Source organism: Athalia rosae, chromosome 1 (genome assembly GCF_917208135.1).
Source record: "Athalia rosae chromosome 1, iyAthRosa1.1, whole genome shotgun sequence".
Taxonomy (NCBI): domain Eukaryota; kingdom Metazoa; phylum Arthropoda; class Insecta; order Hymenoptera; family Athaliidae; genus Athalia; species Athalia rosae.
The window spans coordinates 25,087,942-25,107,013 of NC_064026.1; the positions used below are offsets into that span (position 1 = coordinate 25,087,942).

The window sequence follows — 19,072 nt, forward strand, 5'->3', positions numbered from 1 at the left end:
CGAAAGCATCCCCTATCCTCAACACCCTCGGCACCCTCCCGCGAAAAGCTTCCGCCGGCATCCGCCACGCGGAGTTGCCCGCAGTCTCAAGTTTCGCCGAGCGACTGCTGGGTGCCCCTCGTCCATCCGCATCGGCGACCTTTAATTTCTTTCTTTCTTTCTTTTCTTTTTGTTGTTTTTGTTGTTGTTTTTTTTATTATTTTTCCTATCATTCTAATTTTATTTGTCACCGAAGTATGAATAAAATAGAAAATCGGATATGCCGCCCAGATTTCCTCGGGGATTCGGGGGATTCATTGAATCGGGGTTAGGGGTTGTAAGATAGCGTTTGCCTCGCTGTCTGAATTTTTGTCGGTCTACGTACACGCAGGAGTTCCGATTTTGACGATGATTTTGTTTCGTTCTCTTGGTTTTTTCATCTTTCGTTTGTTCCGATAGGGACTCGGAGTGTGGAAGACGCGCGTTTCGTGAATAGAGCGCGGCGATAGGGCGTCAGAAGCGTTTTTAGGGGTGCGCATGAGCGCGACGCCGACGCCAGGCGTCGGTATTGAGTGGCCACTACATAATATATTAAATATGGCTTTGATGGACGATTTTTTCAGTGACATTTTTCATTATTTTTTTTTATTTGTTTTTTTTTTTTTTTTCTATCTTGATTCGATTTCCTTTTTTCCACAGCTTTCGGGGTACCTAAGCGTAGCGTAATTCGCTTTTTTCGTTTCATTTTCGCCGTGCTTTATATCGATTCACTCTTTCCCTTTCGCATTGTTATTCGATTTTTCTATCACGCTGTTCCGGATTACTGTCCTCCACTTGTCAGCCGATCAGACGCGAGTGCATATAGGTGGTATACGTAAGTCGTGACGATTTTTGTACTTTTGTTATTTTCAATCATTATTATGAAAATGCGTCGGAAGTCTCGAGCGTTCGTATCGTACGATTTTGAAGATGCATGGATTTTCAGTTTTGCAAAGAAATGGATGGAAATAAAACACGTGAAATGGAATAGAGTAAGCGGTCGCCTGCAGTCAGTTTTTGAAAAAAATTTTCCGATTCGAGGCGAACGCGCATCGCTTTTCGCGATTGCAGGGCTGCATTGGTCGGAACGATCGTCGATACCGATGGCTAATGAATGACGAGACGATCGGCGTGTAATCTGTCGACGAATAATCTGATTCCTCTATAAAATTATATCCCACAGAGATATTGTATATATAAGTATAGGTATAACACGAAACTAAGAATAAACTTCCCAATATCTGATCTAGTCTAATCTGTAAACATGGGTACTGCAGCAGAAGCTTTCGGTGGAGCTTATTATCTGTCGATTAGTTAATTAGAAGCGATCAATTCGACGCGACATAAACCAGCGAGGAGTTCTTGAATTTTAAAAACGCCGACGAAATTGAAGTTACTGCTATTACGATTTCGATATTTGTCAAAAACTCCCCCACATATATACATATGTGACATATTAGGGTGTTTCATTTTGAGGCGATATTATTTTTTTTTTCCTCTCCTACCCGAATTTCTGAAAGTGAATTAAAGGCTTCGCTCATCCGGAAGGTCGATTTTCCCTTTAAAAAAAACCGGAATTTTTTTTTTTTTTTGGTTCAACTCGACATTTCGTATGAGTGTAAAGCTTTTGCAGGCCATTGAATTCCCTACTAGAATATTCCGATAAGCTTAAGCTCTGCGACCAATAGTTTTCAAGTTACAGAGCTTGAAAGGTGAATGTAAATAAAAATTGACATCAAATCCCCTATGATTTTGAATTTATTCAACAACTTATAATAGTCACTGTGTGGCTTCTACATTATTGATTTTGGAAAGTACTTGTTTATTTACAGCAGTCGACTAGAAAATTTTGATCAATAATTCTATGGAATCATAAAACTAATAGAAGACAACGCACATGGAATGGAAAAAATTTAAATTGGATTAAAAAATGAACGCGCTGCAAAAATGGCGCTTTCTAAAATCAATAATTCAACAATAAGTGCCTTAATAATATTTATTCATTATCTAGGTATTTGGTTTCTTTTTTTCATTGTGTTTTTTATATTCTATATATATATTTTGTATTTTCTATAGAGTATCAGATTTTCGGGTGGGAGAAGAGAAAAATATCGCCTAAAAATGAGACACCCTAATATATTTATGTACTTGAAATCCTAGCGGCAGTTTATAAAATTGCAGCTAGTGTATGAAGTATAGTGTAATTGTAGCGAAAGGGAAAGGGGGGGAGTGGAGGTATAGAAAAGAGAGGTTCCGTAGACAGGCAAGGTTGCTAATTAGATTATGATTTTAATGTAAATGAAATTTCAGAGGAATTACGGAAAATTTCACCGTAAACTCAAGGAAATTACTTATACTCGTGTTACAGGATGGAGCATTTTTAATAGATTTATATAATAACGTGAGCGCCGCCTTCTTGGCTGACCCAAAAAGAGTGCGACTCAACTATCTCCCTCCTCCCTCCTCCCTTCCCCAACCCCCCTTCACTTTTTCTCTCTCTTTTTCTCGTTCACACACACACACACATACACACATCGCTCTCGCTGCTCTATATGTTTAATATGTATACATATTATATACGTATATAGATATACATAATTACATACACAATATGTATGTAGAGTACGGAGGGAAGCTACTGTGCATATAAATTAAATTACAAATTCAATCATTCCTTTTCACCGTTCACAAAAGAAGAAATAGTTCCTCTAGAAAAAGCCCGAGCTTTTTTCTCTTCTTTCTTTCTTGTTTTCATCGCCCTATCCTCTTCTCGTCCTCTCCTCATCATCGCCAAATATACAATACGTTCGTTCGAAAAAATATTTTACTGTAATCTCGTTAAAAATAATATTAATGTACATTACATATTCACACCGCGATCATACGCAGTGGTGTTACATAAGGGTGACCTATTTTCATGTAAGTGGCGCATTCCATCATATACATATATGTATATGGGACGGGGTATACCACGTCAAACGGGCCATTGTTTGCAAAATATTTTTCGAACTTGATAAAAATTTTTCGACCTCCTGAGGGATCTCAGAAAACATGAATGCTCAGAACGCTCATGTTAACGCCAAAAGTAAAAATTTTAATTTTTAATTGAAATCAGAATACATAAGAAACTTGATGAGAGAAATTGTTGAATTCGCGTCCGAATTTTGAAAAAAATCTAAGGCTTGTAGGCTTGGCAATTTCTACTATGATTAAAAAAGAAAAATTTCCAAATAATTTATAAAAATTTGTTTATCGCTAGTAATGTTACATGCATCAATAGTAAACAATTTGGCGAAAAATTTAGTGATTTTTTTATCACATTTTGGAATAACAACTAGATTTCGACATAGATAACGGATTCTCGGCCCACTTTGAAATTTACAGGGTTCAAGGTAGAGGGAATGAACTAATTTTCAAGAAATTTAAAAACTCTTTAAATGTGGAGGGTTTTGATAAAGATGAAATTGAAATTTTCCACACGTATTTCCGTGGTCACACATCTTGTTAGTAACAAAATGGATGATTTCACGTGAAAGTACGGAAAAAATCCCATCGAATCCGTAATTTTATCAATTTTTCCGTCGAGTCCATCGAAACGTAAAAAATAGCAAGTTTTGAAAAAAATCGTAGCTTTTCAGAAATTTTGACTCCAGCGTCAATCAGGGGTCGGGGCATGGTCTCCGAGACCCCTTAAGACATCTAAAAAGTTTCATTAAGTTCAAAAAATATTTTGGAAAAGGTGGTCCGTTTGACGTGGAATGCCCCATATGTATGTGATACATTAGCTGCTTACTTCGTATCACGATCAGGCAGTTTATATGAATTTTGTATCGCTTCTTTTGTTCGACGTCAAAATTTCTCAAATCATCCGACATATCAAACTCACGCGTTATATATTATACATAGAATTCTGTAAATTTGTCACGGGTGATTTGAGGATTATTCAGTCGTTCGTATTCTGGGGATACATGCGCAGGATACGGATATAAATATATATATATATATATATACATCAAATTCTCCGAGTACACGTTTATCGGGCTTAATAACATTTGCGAATATTATTCGCAATATACGCACGGTACTATGCAGATTTCATAACAGGTGTAATTTTACTGGAAAGATCGTCCTACGGGCGCTAAAAAATTGATCAATTTCTACCGATTTCATTGTACACGAAAAAACAGCTCCGCGGACGAGTAACCTGCAACCATTGGAATATCAGATCCGCTGCCGCGACGCAGGGTATTGGTCAAAAAGCAAAATTTCACTCATAGCTTGCATGGAAATCGGTCCAGCTGGTCGAGCGACACCGGATCTGCTCGTATTACTGGCGGACACAATTACATTTACGATGGCGAAACAAGCGCGATCCGAGGATATCCTTCCGTACACGTACCGAAAACCATCGAAATTATCGTACACAGGTATGTATGTATGTACGTACGATACATATAGTTTCGTCAAATATATAACTGCAACTGCGGATGTGAGATTAGTTATAGGTGGTTATAGCTGCGCGTGGAGAGATAACTAAACATTGCGTATACAATCAGGTGCAGTGAATTGTTAACTGAACTGAAAACATGGAACAGCGCGGGCTAAAATGCAGAGAATTGTAGAAATTATGGAAAATCCATGCACGGCTTTCGACACGCTGAACTGAACTCGTGTCAGTAACGGTGATGACAGGCTGCGTAATCGATTTTCACGCATCAGACAAATCAAACTCGCGCCTCCACTGTATGAAATAATGACGTAAACTTTCCACGTATACATACGTGTATACATACAACCCGGCAAAGCCGTTACATCGATATATGTACATGTAAAACCGATTGTTTTTATCGTACAAGTAAACAAACCCGAATGAATTCAACAAATGTAGAGGGTGCTTTACCAGCTATACAGAGATATTTTTCATTCACCCTTCGTCCGCGCTGCGGGCGATCCTCTGGGCGATCCTCTTTGACCCTCATAAAAAATTTGCAGCTTTATTTCATACAAATCTCTGGTTTTTCATCAGCAATTAGTCAACTCTCCGTGCTTTGGTGGAAATAATACTTGTATGCGAACACAATTATTGTTATATACAATATAGCTATACGCACGATGTGTGTTGTAATATTAATACAGGTATACATAAGTACGCACAATGCGGCTCTGTTGGCATTCGCAAGAAAGACTTTGATCTGTCAGGCGGATAAAAAAAATGTACCATTACTTCAAGTACATAAATAACCACGACCTTATTATGCGCGAGGTGAATTCAAAACGGACATTATTGTTTATCGTACGTGTAATGTTGAGATGAAATATTTTTCGTTATTCGAAATAAAAAAAAAAAAAAAAAAAAAAAAAAAAAAAACATTCTCGAAAGAAATCGTAATTTGCGTTAACGAAGCAAACGGGAAGAGGGTGTTCCGCAGGTGTGGAAAACACTTGTTATAATATTCGCCGAAAAAAAAGTCGCGGTGGCAAACACGCGAGTCCACATTATGGTTAACTATATACTTACATACGGTAAGCGGTGATTACAAGGGTTGTGTTCTCCTATCTTCGTTTCTTTGTGTTTCTCCTTTCGTTTTATGCGGTCGCATACAACGCTATAAACGTATTTCAAACGCGTGATTTTACGTATACGTCAAAAAAATTATTTCATATCACGCTGTACGGTTTCATGTTACGACAAGGCATTCAATTTGGAATTCTGAGATACGAGACGCAATTGTATCGCGTACATACCTAGTATATTGTATATTTATAATGAACGAGTCTATAATCTATATTTATACAACAGCTATAACACTATAGATATAATAACGAGGTTCTCAAAAATTGCGTTGAATTCGTGCTTATAATAATGTCCAGTCGATCGAGTATCAGCAGCAAATAATACGATCACAAATGAGGTTTTCTGAAAAAGTAAAATATCAAATATTATTATTTCCAAAAAATCGTACGGATCGGTTGGTAATGAAGAGAAACACGATAAAATCGTCGAATTTGTCGAGCAAAAGTACACGGATAGTGAAAAAGTTAAGAACGTCGAAACTTTCGGAAATATATTGATCAATCGTTAGAACCAGTTTCTCATCGCTGTGGAGTTCCTCCGGATACGATCAAACATACTTGCGGTGGACTAGTAGAGATTCAGCGCATTACAATATGGTAAAGATTATAAAGAAAATAAGGCAACGCGCGTTACCCTTCCGATGTTCACGGTATTAACAGCTGGACCAGACACCGAACTAGAGCTGGAGAGAAGGGGGAAAAAGTACGGCAGCGTGTTAATAATGGGTTGGTATGCGGTAAAAACTTTGCTGGTTAAAGTAAAGCGTGCACGATCGTATATAAATGCTACCGGGTTAACTAAAGGATATAAATCTCTGAGTTAACCGCGCGAAACAGTTTAATATAGCCAACGGATGCAACGGTCAAGTTTGCAGGTAGAGCCCTTTTCCTTCTATTTCGACGCGATTCCTTACCGCTCTCGCGTTATTCCCTTTACCCGATTTCGTCATCAGTTTTATTTCGCAATAAACCCCAATTCCGATTCACAATCGACAGATTCATCGTAGCGAGATAAGTTTTCAACCGTTTGTGCGACTCTCTGTATATCATAGCTGCACGAAGGCGTAATAATTTATAGATTAATTTTATTACCCGGTGTAAAATATGCTGCGCGGGGTCCGGTAAGTGAGCGTTGCAGGCGTCGTTTTAAAAATCGTGACCAGTCACATGTGTACGGTAATTTTGACACGTGCATGAAGAGCCTTCGCTTCGAAAGGACGGACTTTTTTGTATGTATATCGATATATACCTATACATGTACGTCGCAGTAGGTATACGTCGGTGAATTATTCATCGTTCGATGTATTACATACATACCTATATTGAATTTCAGTTGATTTGGAATTCGAGATTATATGTATATATATGATATATTTCATCTGGAATTAATCAATTCAAAAACCGTTCGAAACTTATTCACGAAAATGTCGGGGCTGCTTTAATTTTGAATCTATCTCTCGCATGTATATATGTATGCGCAGTACGTAGTGACACGTAACCGTACCCTGTAGTACCCCATTATACGTATGGCAAATGAGGAGCTACTTTTTACTGGCGGCAAAAAAAAAAAAAATGTATAGAAATTTATTATCCCTGAGTACGTCACATGTGGGGGGTCCTGCGAAATAGATCCTATACGTTAGCGAACACAGGTGCCGCTAAATTCCTTGTCGTTTTAGGTAACAATTCTCTACTTCGTATTTTTATTTTTTCTATTTATTTTGTGTTTTTTTTTTTCGTCTCTTCTTGTTAGCGCGGTGCGATTTCCGTCCATCGTTTGTACGTTCAGCGATCACAGGTGAGTTAGCAAATTGAGTCATTATCATATGTAACGTGTCGACTATTTTTTATGTATTCTCTTTTTTTATACCGAAGACCATCAGGTACCAGATACTTTGGTTACGGACCTGGAGGTGCAGATGGCAACTTCGAATGTGGATGTATATATATGTATATGTACATAATAATAATTCGAACTTTTTCCTTTCACTGAATGGCAAATTTTCTAAGGATTCTTTAATCTGGAATCACGCCGGGTGGCGGTGTGAAAATCCAACTAATGTGAAAAAGTACGTAGGTATTACATACACGAATTTGCTGCAGGTGTTAAAAGTATCTATATATAGTTGACGTGAAATGATGAAAACGAATTGTAGACTTCTATAGTTCTCCGTACATTCAACTTGTGCGGGGATGAAAACCAACGTTGGCGCTGATTTTTTTTTAAGTAAAAAATATCGAATAGCCTATAATTCCATCGAGTTGAATAACAACGAAGTTACGAATGACGCAGATTTCTCATATTTTCCTGGTTTAAAATTTAATTTTGATTTTCGAAAAATGATCCCGGTCAAAATTGTACGATGTATTTCCTACGACAAATCCTGAGAATTATTTAGACCGCCAAAATTTTAATCGCAATGTAAATTGGACACATCTTTGCGACGAAGGAATCAGCCGACCGTTATTATAACTTCAAAGGATTTTCAGATTCCGCAGTTACGTTTGAAAGATTTTTGCTCGGGCGCAGTTCCATTAGCCCACTTAAGCCCGTGTGGGCAGTATACATTAATGTTGAGAATATTACATAGATTTACATTTAATTATTTGCCCGCCTTCAACTGCCCCTAGCACAAACTAGATTTGAATCCCAATGTACAATAATTTATTTCTATGTAAATTGATTAGTTACCGGCATAATCTAGTTTCTGGGGCGTCAACCAAACGCATAGCATCCAAATTCACGAAGGCAACCCAATAGACAATTAACCGCAAGTCCGACCGTCTGCTCACTTAACGAGTCAATTATTATCATTTTATTAATAAATAGAACTCAGAAGTATGCACACGGTATTCAATATACCAGAAGCATTCGAATGACGATAGAATTTTCAGCGTTCCTGTGCACCGGTTTGATTGAGATCGGAATCTGGATGGCCTTGCGCAATTTCAGCAATTTCTAATTGGGAGCAGTAACATCAACGGTTTCTATTAGTACATGTACGTACGTACGTCACGTTCGCTCAGTTATGGATTATGAAAATTATAATCATTATTCATTGTGCGCTCCGCTTGACATCTATATGATCCCCGCTGACGTTGGCATTAGGCCCCAGTTATCAATGTCTATCGACGTGCGATATCTGGCTCCATTCGAAACCGAAAACAGAACGAAAATCGGAAATACATCCTGCAGCCTGCGCCGTCGTCGTCCCGTTATCGGCGTATCAGAATTAGCTTCATTATATTCTTTCCTCACCGGGTTTCGTTTTTTCTTGTTGCGGCCCTGCATACGCACAATGTAACAATATACCGTAGAATGCAATAATTTTCGATTACCGATAAAAACGCGTAATCTTGTTAAGAAGGAATGCAGAGTGCAAGGAAAGAGGACGCTTTGTTTTCATATTTTTCATCGTTATCATCAGATAACCACGTGATATATAAGATCAATTAAATGTGTGTCGTCACGATGGCTGTTTGCATAACAGTGTTGATCACGTATACACATACACTCAACTAATCGTGATTGGAAGACGGATGTATAAAAATAATTTGCTATACGGTAACAATCATGGAAATATAATTATTTATTAATGACTTACAAATAACAAGCAATCACCGCTGAACAGTGTAACAATAATGCGAATGAATTTTCTTAAATTTTTTTACATTTCTGTCAGGCTTTCTGTACGGGGACTTCAATACATCATTAGAATATAGATGTATATATGTATTTTTTTTTTCTTCAATCAACGCCAGATACATTGTAAAATTGAATAAACGAGATCTGAAAGGCATTTCAATCAGGTGAATGCGCGCGACGACGAGAACGGCGCCTGTATAAATCTGGGGGAACAAACGGTAATGTTTGTATTCGAATTCTCGGTAAATTTAGAATCGATTATCGAAATTGCATTATCGTTCTATTCGCGTTATTTCGAGAAGAGTGACCTTTAAGCTCCAATAGTCAACTCGGTAACCGCCAGGGCGGCAGCACATCCTTATCAACTATGATCAACCATGTATGTCAAACGTCAAAACAGAGAAATAATTTAGACATCAACTAACGCCCGGAACACTAGCAAATATTGTACAAATCTCCCATATTAATCATGTAAACGTGACGATGACCGGGCTGATTTTTATCGCTCGGTTTTAACTGAAGAATTATCGCAAGCTCGATGTAATGCAAATAGGAAATAATGGAGCGTTTGAAATTGAACGAAGCTTATTAATTTGCGGAGCGCGAAAAACGCGGTATCCCCGAGAAGAGAATCTTGATGAAATAAACTACCCTGCACGGATTTGGCCAATTTATCGGTACGTATTTGTAATTTTTAAAACAATTGGCTGTAGATGATGTACTATTTTTAGCTTGAAACAGCGATATATCTGGCCAATTGTCAGTGGTCTTGTTTGAAATGTCAAGTTTAAGTTGAACGCTCACTCAGTGGCACGCGCGCGCATTGGCCGAAGCTTTTCACAACAATCAGCTGATACGGAGGGGACAGCGGGATAGACAGACATTTTTTCAGAGAAGTCACCCAAAATACCTTAGATTTGACGTACGTTCGTTGGAGACGAGACAGTTTTTTAGCATTTTTTATAAAACGATTTTCCGAAAGCAACCATTTGCTGAAGTTAAGTGATAGTTCGAGTGATCATTTGACAAGTTTCAGTCAATTCGTATTCGAGAGTGCCGGAATTATCGGTATTTCGCGAACCAGTATTATGCGCTGAGTGAAATGGCTGCCAACGAACAACGTCAAGAGGTGAGTTTCTTGGTTGTAAGAAAGAGAATTGGGTCGTATCAAGACTTAGTTAAATATCGCAAAAGGTTTGTACTGTGGGAAATAGATGTAACGTTAAAATAAAAATTTAATTATGTTATCGAGTGGTCAACTTATGTGAAAATAATGTCGGTATTCGGGGCCGTGTCATCGCAGAAAATAAAGCGACAGGCGACTGCAGATTAACCTTGAGACTTGAAGAAATATTTGACAAACAAAAACCAACAAGTTATGAGTGCAGATTAACAACATCGATCGTACAATGGAACGATTATATTCACAAATCATTTATCTAATCGCTTAACTTTTGGCCAAGAAAATCTTTTCGAACAATGCCTATTAAATTAATTTCTGTTCGTCTAGACATATTTACATTCTCGCAAGCAGCTGTCATTTTGTGATTGCGAAATGTCACAGCTTTCGTGTTTTTTTTTTTCTACTCAGCTCCTCCTATTTAACCGAACAGACGAACTTTCAATCGTCATACGACTACACCTTTGCAGGATTATTTTAACTGCGCTTACATTCTCCTACAAATTAGTTAGAATTTTCCATCGACCTCTAGAAAAACTATTTCTTACAATTAATTGATGAACCGAGTCTTATATCTGTCACCAATGACTCAACAATTACAAAACAAAAATCAGGTTCCAACTAATTCGATCGTTCCGTCTGGACTTCGTCTCACGATATATTCCATGTTTTTTTTTCATTCGTGTTTTTCTTTAGACATGTTCTTTTTTTGTACTTCGATATTTTTCAATATCTAACTTATAGAAACATACGTCACTATAATCTATCAGATTGCACCACAATGAGAAAGAGAGGCTCTCCTGCGATCTAAAAAAAATTGCTGACAATTTAACTAACTAATATACCTAATATTAAAAAATAGACTAGCACTACCAATTGTAAAATGCAGGGGCAATATATTTTCAAAAGTAAAATAATTAAATTATGTCACGTTAATTGATTGAAAAAAATACATAGGAATCAAATCACTCCTGCAGAACGGGGTATCTTCAGTATTTTAGAATGATTTTCAAGTTTTGTCAATAGTCGTTTAATTTTTTTTTCTCATATCAATTACCACACAGTTTTTTGTTGGACAATAAATAACTAAATTTACGAAGTGTAGTCTAGCTTGATAATATTAGAGAAAATTCGTGAGTGATCTGCTACTTTGGGAGAGGCATGAAACTTTTGCATGGTAATTTATTTGTCAGTGCAGCTAGAAAAATTGTAGTAACAACCTTTCTGAATAACAATATACAAAATGTCTGGCAGGTGTCAGTTTGCATAACTCTCATCAACAGTGAATGACGTTACAGCTACCATGTCTGTATCTACATGGCTGATTTGAGGTGCCGACGATGAATGGTCAATGAAATTTGCATCTTTTGTGCCAAAGCTCATCAAGTGATTTGCAGATTACCTTAGTCCTATAGTAAATTTTTGACCATTGGGGTTAGAGCTCTGCCATTATTGGCAACACAAAAATCAGAGTATAAAAATAGCAATTAGATCAACTATTCGATCTTTGAAAAATACCTAAGAATATGATATGAATTTTTCAATTATTCTAGCATAAATCATCTTCACAGACTATTGTCATTTCGAAATTTACTGTCAAATTATTCTGTTCATAATTGGAAATTGAAAAAATCTTTTTCAGCTTTTGTTCACAACTGATCCTATGCGCCACTAGATTTATAATTTTCAATATATCAGAAGATTTGGATTGTATTTAATTGTAGTGCTGTAAGGTCAATGAGTTTATATCTCAGTGAGACTTTCTCTTCAGAAACTGTTTTACACAAAGTTATTTTACATGTTATGACGTATCACTCTACTAAAATTTGCTAGCTTGTAATTCACTGTTAGGTAAACTTTTTTTTGTTTGATATAACATAAACAAGCCTTGACATTATATCTGTACTAGATGTTTCAAGTGGCTTGCTTATTTTGTATGTCTTGGAAAAACTCGTGTTTTCTTGTCACAATATATTTATAAATTTGTTCCAACAATACAACACATACCTGCTGTATAAAACTTCAAATATGTGCTTTAACAAAAGGTCAGTCCATCAATCAGTTAGTTCATATGTAATCTCATACATAAATTAATGCAGTGACCATTAAAAAATTCATACAAGTTGGTTCATCATTTTATTTACATGCTGTATGTGGACGAATGAATTAAACATGTAATCCATTGATACGCAGGAGCAAAGGGAGCCTGCACATCATGCAAGGCGACCAATGAATGCATTCCTAATTTTCTGCAAACGGCATCGTGGCTCTGTGAGATCTGGCTTTCCACATTTAGAGAATCGAGCTGTCACTCGTGTCCTCGGCGAATGGTGGGCCACTCTCCATCCTGATCAGAAACGCTGTTATACCAACCTTGCACAAGAGGTAGGGTAGATTAAGTTAAATACGAAATGTCAGGCACTTTTCAATGTTGATTTAAGCCTAAGCATATCGCATGATAATTATTTTTTTATATCATATCGTTCTGCACTACACTGTCAAGAGCTTGAAATAATGTTGACATTTATTTTCAATTGACACTTTAATGAACTCTTCGTATTCTCCAGTATAAGGATGCGTTTTTGAACGCTAATCCAGATTTCAAGTGGTACAAATTACCGGCACCACCACTACGTACTTTAACTACTAGGCCAACAAACAAAAAAACAGAATTCGATACGGGGGAGCCAGGCCAGGATCTAAGCAGCACAGAATCTGACTTGACAAAGATAGACAAAAGGGAGGGCCAATCAATCCAGCCAGGAAAGTTGGCTGATGAGTCTCAAATTGGTGGGCTAAGCTCGCTTTTTACACCACTAAAAGCCCAAACACAGGAAACTGTGCCAATAATCAATGGAAATAACGACCAATTGAATGTCAATGAAAACATCAGTGTGCCTAAACCTCCCAAAAAACGATACACTGAACTTCCACATCCGGTCATCCAAAAAAGAGAAATCAAGGTCGATTTGTTTGGAGAAAAGAAAAAAGAATCTAACAACAACAACAATCAACCATCTTTGGTAATAGCATGTTTAACGATTTTTATTACACATGACACTCAACCCATTTACCTGATATTAAATTCCTATTCCATCAATTCACAAGGATCAGTTTGAAACTGACTACTTTCAGGGTGCTGAGATAGAAAAGAATGGCAATAATTTGTACTATGAAGGTACAGGATCACCTGAGGAAAGTGGATTTCGAGGTGAAAGAACATGCAAAGGATTGCGCTATCAGAAATTTCTTGCCGAACAGGTGAGAGCTGTTGGCCCAACAGGACAGCAAACAAGACGAAGACGAGCTGCTGAATTTTCAAGGTATTGCAGTTGCTGTGTACTGACAACTGACATATACTTTTGATAACATGTAGCTTGATCCAGTCGATGCAAGGAGGAAAAATATCATTTTATCTTGTTATTTCTAGTCCTGAAGAACAAACAATTGAGAGGAGGAATTCAATTTCTTCAAATTTCAGTGAAAAGACTGATTCAGTGAGCAGCGAAGGAAGTGGTAGTACTCGCGGCGAGTTAGAGCACTTAGTGGAAAGGTAATCCATTCACAATAGTATCAGTCAGGGTTCTCCATTTAAAACAAGACTGACTCGAAGGAGTGGATACAGTATATTTTTGTATCGATAATCAGTAAGAGCTCATTAACTTTACAGCGCGGAGGGCAAGTTGGAGGCCTCAAAGCCAGAAGAAACAGAAACAGAGGAAGCTGGTGGTCAATTACACTATGATACATGGACACCTCGTAAACGATTCAAGGCAGAGTAAGTCGCGGTAGTGAACAGTCAAGTATAAGTCTTCCATGCATTGAGTATTTTATCGAATTCGTCCATTACCTATCCAGGGATTTCAATCTGGAGAAAAAAATAGAGGCCTTGCCATCTCTGAGTTTAGAGGAATTCCAAGAGAAGAAGAAGCAGCAGCGTACCAAGAAGAAAAAGATTGTCCAAAAGTTAAACTCCAATGCTTCCAGTAGGAAGCAGAGTAACTCGTCAACTAACACACAGTCGCTAGATGGGATGGACAAGGCATTATTGGTCGGAAGTCAAAAACGAAAGGCTCGAAAACAAAGTATAACACGTAACGCTGGAGCAAGTGGTGCAGTCAAAGGTGGTGATGACCAAGATACTAAAGGTATGTACTCGAAAATTTCTCTGAACTCCAGTCCAACATTCCAGAGAACAGTAACTTGATTCCAATTACATGTATTTGGAAATAGTTCATGAATGTATCGCACAATCATCGATACATTTATTCACTTACTACACAGCAATCCACCGTCGGAATTCCACTTAACGTTAATGTTGCTTTGTTTCGAAAGTTCTATGGATTGCAGTATTAGGAGGAAAAAATCTTGTATTTAGTTTTATCGATTGAAAATTGATTTGAATTTAATCGAATCAATAGAATGGGGTACGGCGCCGGACCTGGGTGCACTGGCCTGCCTTGCAGCAGTTGCTGCCGATCGAACCAAACTCATGAAATAGTAATGTCTTCAAATTTCACGGGAGTTTAAACTAACTTAACGTAATCCAACCCTCAACACCACCAAACCAATGTTATTTGATACTACGCATATGCCTACATATAGGTATAATATCCAATATATATGTAAACATTATTATTATCAATATTATCATTGTTATTAGCAAAACTTTGATGTCCCATTAAAATTTTGAACTCAAATATGAGAAATTATATTGCTATACATATAGAAATAGATGTACCGTATAGTATAGGTAAACAGGGATATTTTTTTAATACTTTATTACAAGACGTTCATAAAGCATAGATATACCGCAGTATGTACCTAACACCGTATATCTTTATTTTCTGCATCGAAGTTTCAGTTTTCATGATTCTTGTTGATGCCAATTCGTACAGACATTTATTTTGTTTGTTTTGAAATAATGTTGATTTTATTATAATTGTTTTATTCTTTTCCAATAACAGTTTAGAGAACACAAAAAAAGTTATTAATTTCAGCTGTCAGATTTTGTATATCTCGACCATTTTCGAAGAAATTTGTAGCGTGTGACACTTTGCCTGTACGAATCATATCTATGTGAACCAACCGGATGTCATGGTGCTTCGATATTTTCTTACAACATACTAAATGTAACATAAATAGGCATCTTTAGATGCAAATACCTACATAATATCATAGAATGGAAGAGGAGATCCACGATAAGAAATTATTGAGAAAGAAAAGATTTTTCAATGCTTATTTGACATTGGGTTAGGTTGGTCCTAGGATGGTGCAACTCTGATTGAATCTGTTAGTAACTGAGTTTATCATATACCACCGACTGTGAAATTGAAAATATAGTAATCAATATTGTTATAATTAACAGTTGCTATATAACCCTGACTATATTTTCTGTGAGCGTTTAGTGTTCGTAGTGGTAGCTGGTGCAGTATTAGAGAGTCCACTACGATTCGGACAGGAGACGAAAACTAAAAGAATAAAGATGCAAAAAAGATATAATCAAAATGTATAAACAAACCATATATAAATATATATATATGTATAAGTGTATACATATAGAAATACATATGTACACACGTATGTATATATAATAACATATATTTTGTAAGAATACTAAAAACTAATATATTTGAATGTATATTAATACTATTTATATTAACTAACGTATGTGAGTAGGATTAGGATTTTACGAATGCCAGTTTATGGCATTGTTGGAAGAAGTAAGAGACTTGTCTGTGATTTTGGCTAAAGGAATTTTTAATGTTTTATATTTTTCTATCAATTATATCTCTTTAATTGTGTTAAAAATCAGTCCTGGAAGCAATTATCGATTGTTGAATACAATCGAACTGTTATGAATAATCTTTTGTTGAATTATTAAAAGGGGATATAGATATATTAATTGTATTTCAAACGTGCCTTGAAGGAAGATAAACGTGTGGTGATTCAAAAATAACGACCAAGATTACATTTTATTTGATTTTTGGATATTATGTCATTTTGTTTGGTCTTTGTACACCAATCTGTGTCGTACATACTATAACCTACGTATTAGATTTTTATGATCTGTCGAAAATTGTTCAAACATTACAATATGAATGCGTTATTTGAGATTTAGCTGCAAGGAGAGTTCAAGAAAGGGTATTTTGAGATGGAGATTTTTCGAATTTTACTGCACAAAATCTGTGTAACTAGCTTTAAACATGTAATTTACACGAGCATATATTATAGTACATTATATATACTTGTAACATATTGTATACTGTTTATATAAATAAATATATGATATTTTGATGTAATATCTCGCTAATCCAAATACCTAGACATTTCATTTTTCATCAGTCTACATCGCAAAACAGCAATGCTATTCAAGATGAAGATAGTTGGAATATGAGCATCCAACGAAAATAACTATGGATACTAACAAACGCTACAGTGTAACATTTTAGATGACCCGCTATTATTCACAGAAGTGAAATATGTTTACATACACAGATTGTAGGCAAAAATTCAAATACGGGACACGATTGTTGTATGTCGATAAGATATTGCATAGCTTCAATTATAATTTGCTTTATAATTTTTTTATCACGTTTTTTCATCCTCAAAACAATCGTATCGCGATAATGACTCCGCAAAATTTGAAAAGACATCTTATAATTTATCTGTCAAAATCAGCTGATCTCTTGCGGTAGTTCATAAACAGCTGGGCAGAAAAATATGGGAGATACTGCCATCTACTGTTAATCTTAGAGGCTGATGACAGTAACGGGATAATTGCACATTTGTGTTATTATTTTTCCGCCATATTGTCCCATTGACATATTCACAAGTTGATTCGAGTGAGATTCACCTCGTCGCTTTTGCTATTCATTTCTTCGATGATTGCCTATGGCTAGAAAATTTAAGACCGAGTGTTAAGAATACAATATCCCTTAAAGTCAACTTGCATTCAACTTTATTGCTTATCGAAGTTCCCTGTAATTATGTTCAAAGTTATTTTTTGACGTATTCACACTGCTTCACTCTCACAATCATTCGACCATTGACGTTTCTTTTGTTTACGATTTCAGATCAGCTGTGATTTCAACCCTTACGCAAAATGGGAGTTATTTTTCTTGAACATATTGGAGGCACTCGGTTATTCTCATGTGCCGCTTGTGACACGAATTTAACGAATCGTAGCCAATTAATAAGCACACGATTTACCGGAGCTACTGGACGTGCCTTTTTATTTAACAAAGTAGTCAACCTTAATTACAGGTAATTTTCAATCTCAACTCCCAGTTTACTGAAACTTTTTTTAGGGAATTACTCGTCTCCTTTTTCATTCAGTTCAAAATCTTTTGCTGCTGATTTTTTCAAGAACTTCAATGTGTCTAATTATCTATTTTTTGAGTCAATTGTTGAAATTAGATTACAGAATGTAATTGATTAAATAATGCCTAGTGAGGTACAAGACAGAGTCATGCTGACCGGTCGACATATGGTACGTGATGTGAGCTGCAAGAATTGTGATGCTAAACTTGGATGGGTATACGAGTTTGCAACTGATGAAAATCAACGATATAAAGAGGGCCGAGTTATCTTGGAACGTGCCCTTGTCACGGAAACTGATGGCATGGGCGAAAATATCTAATATTTACAGCCAGAACTCAGAATTGAAGGGTGCTGGAAGCCAGAGATAACAAGGTGCCTAATTTTTTACAAAGCAATATCTTTGTGGATCTATCATTATCTTTATAAATTTGTGAATCACTTTTAATAACGATAAATATCCGTCTCAACAAAATTTCAATAATGATGGATAAAAGGTTGTTCACTTAATTCATATTCATTCCAGGAAACAAAATATATTTATTCTACAAGAGCCTCAAAACGGGTGCAAATTTCAGAAACGACTTTTCTTAATGCGCAGCACTTTAGCTATGATAGCTTTGTGGATTTATTTTTCATTTCTCTTACCATAGGGAGTAGATAATTGTCTTGGATTGCATTATATTTTGTGCAACAGTTTATGCAATTATATACATGTGATACTAATATTAATATCAAGAAGACTTGTGCGTACAAGCATAGATATATGTTCAATATATCTGTGGTGCAAGCTTTCGAAGCAACAGATATCCATGGAGCATTACGTATGTCAATCATGTATAACTTGTGTCATAACATCTGTGGCGTCGAGTACCCTTCCTTGTAGTAGATTTATTTTAGTTAGAAATGTATGTTTAATTTTATATAGAAAGTATCTATGTCGGTATAAGTGGAAAATGTGATTTTCTTAGATATTCTGTACTATAACTTTACTCGAGGACTTGAGGTTTCTAGCTCCATTTTATTATTCTTTTCATACAAGGAATTTATATTCAAATTCAGCATTTCTCATCATCTCAATAATCTTAAGAATGACTTACTTACCTTAGTTTGATCTTGGTTTTACAAAGAAATAAGTATAGTAGTAAGTTAACTTAAAGTCGAGCTAGATACCCCCACAAGTTACTTATATTAGTGTTACACATAGCGCAATAAATGTAAATTTTTATGTATGTATTTGATACTTGTTCAGTAATTTATTCATGTAGACTCGAGCATCATGGAGTGTGATCAAAGAATCTTTGAATAGTTGTTAAGATATTTGCACACTTATG

General features: G+C 36.2%; 2 protein-coding genes across 5 annotated transcripts; both read left to right on the top strand.

Moving 5' to 3' along the window:
- The first annotated feature begins 10,084 nt into the window (after positions 1 to 10,084).
- Positions 10,085 to 16,720, top strand: LOC105690965 (HMG box transcription factor BBX). Of its 3 annotated transcripts, none has more exons than XM_048660445.1 (8): positions 10,085 to 10,367; positions 12,612 to 12,803; positions 12,986 to 13,441; positions 13,527 to 13,741; positions 13,900 to 13,971; positions 14,089 to 14,196; positions 14,277 to 14,566; positions 14,840 to 16,720. In XM_048660445.1, exons 1-8 carry the CDS (start codon positions 10,341 to 10,343, stop codon positions 14,917 to 14,919), a joined length of 1,440 nt encoding a protein of 479 aa, XP_048516402.1. In that variant the 5' UTR covers positions 10,085 to 10,340; the 3' UTR covers positions 14,920 to 16,720. The 3 variants fall into 3 exon arrangements, with proteins under 3 accessions (XP_048516402.1, XP_048516401.1, XP_012264586.1); XM_048660444.1 differs by having other exon boundaries at positions 10,090 to 10,367; positions 13,849 to 13,971; XM_012409163.3 differs by having other exon boundaries at positions 10,093 to 10,367; positions 13,554 to 13,741; positions 13,849 to 13,971.
- Positions 16,721 to 17,220: 500 nt separating this feature from the next.
- On the top strand, positions 17,221 to 18,974 carry LOC105690950 (protein yippee-like 5). 2 transcript variants are annotated; one of them, XR_001103325.3, is made up of 4 exons: positions 17,221 to 17,401; positions 17,495 to 17,684; positions 17,871 to 18,113; positions 18,265 to 18,974. XR_001103325.3 is itself a non-coding variant. In XM_012409137.3 (3 exons), the coding sequence occupies exons 2-3, from the start codon at positions 17,524 to 17,526 to the stop codon at positions 18,058 to 18,060; spliced, it is 351 nt and encodes a 116-aa protein (XP_012264560.1). In that variant the 5' UTR covers positions 17,221 to 17,401; positions 17,495 to 17,523; the 3' UTR covers positions 18,061 to 18,114. The 2 variants fall into 2 exon arrangements, 1 of the variants encoding a protein (XP_012264560.1); XM_012409137.3 differs by lacking the exon at positions 18,265 to 18,974 and having other exon boundaries at positions 17,871 to 18,114.
- Positions 18,975 to 19,072: the final 98 nt, after the last annotated feature.

What these genes read in the sequence shown, in the direction of transcription:
- LOC105690965 (XM_048660444.1), top strand. Translation starts at nt 10,341, where the DNA reads ATGGCTGCCAACGAACAACGTCAAGAG. An exon ending in CCAACGAACAACGTCAAGAG is followed by an intron (nt 10,368 to 12,611) that starts GTGAGTTTCTTG and finishes ATTGATACGCAG; the next exon opens with GAGCAAAGGGAGCCTGCACA. An exon ending in TGATGACCAAGATACTAAAG is followed by an intron (nt 14,567 to 14,839) that starts GTATGTACTCGA and finishes TCGAATCAATAG; the next exon opens with AATGGGGTACGGCGCCGGAC.
- LOC105690950 (XM_012409137.3), top strand. Translation starts at nt 17,524, where the DNA reads ATGGGAGTTATTTTTCTTGAACATATTGGAGGCACTCGGTTATTCTCA. An exon ending in GTAGTCAACCTTAATTACAG is followed by an intron (nt 17,685 to 17,870) that starts GTAATTTTCAAT and finishes AATAATGCCTAG; the next exon opens with TGAGGTACAAGACAGAGTCA.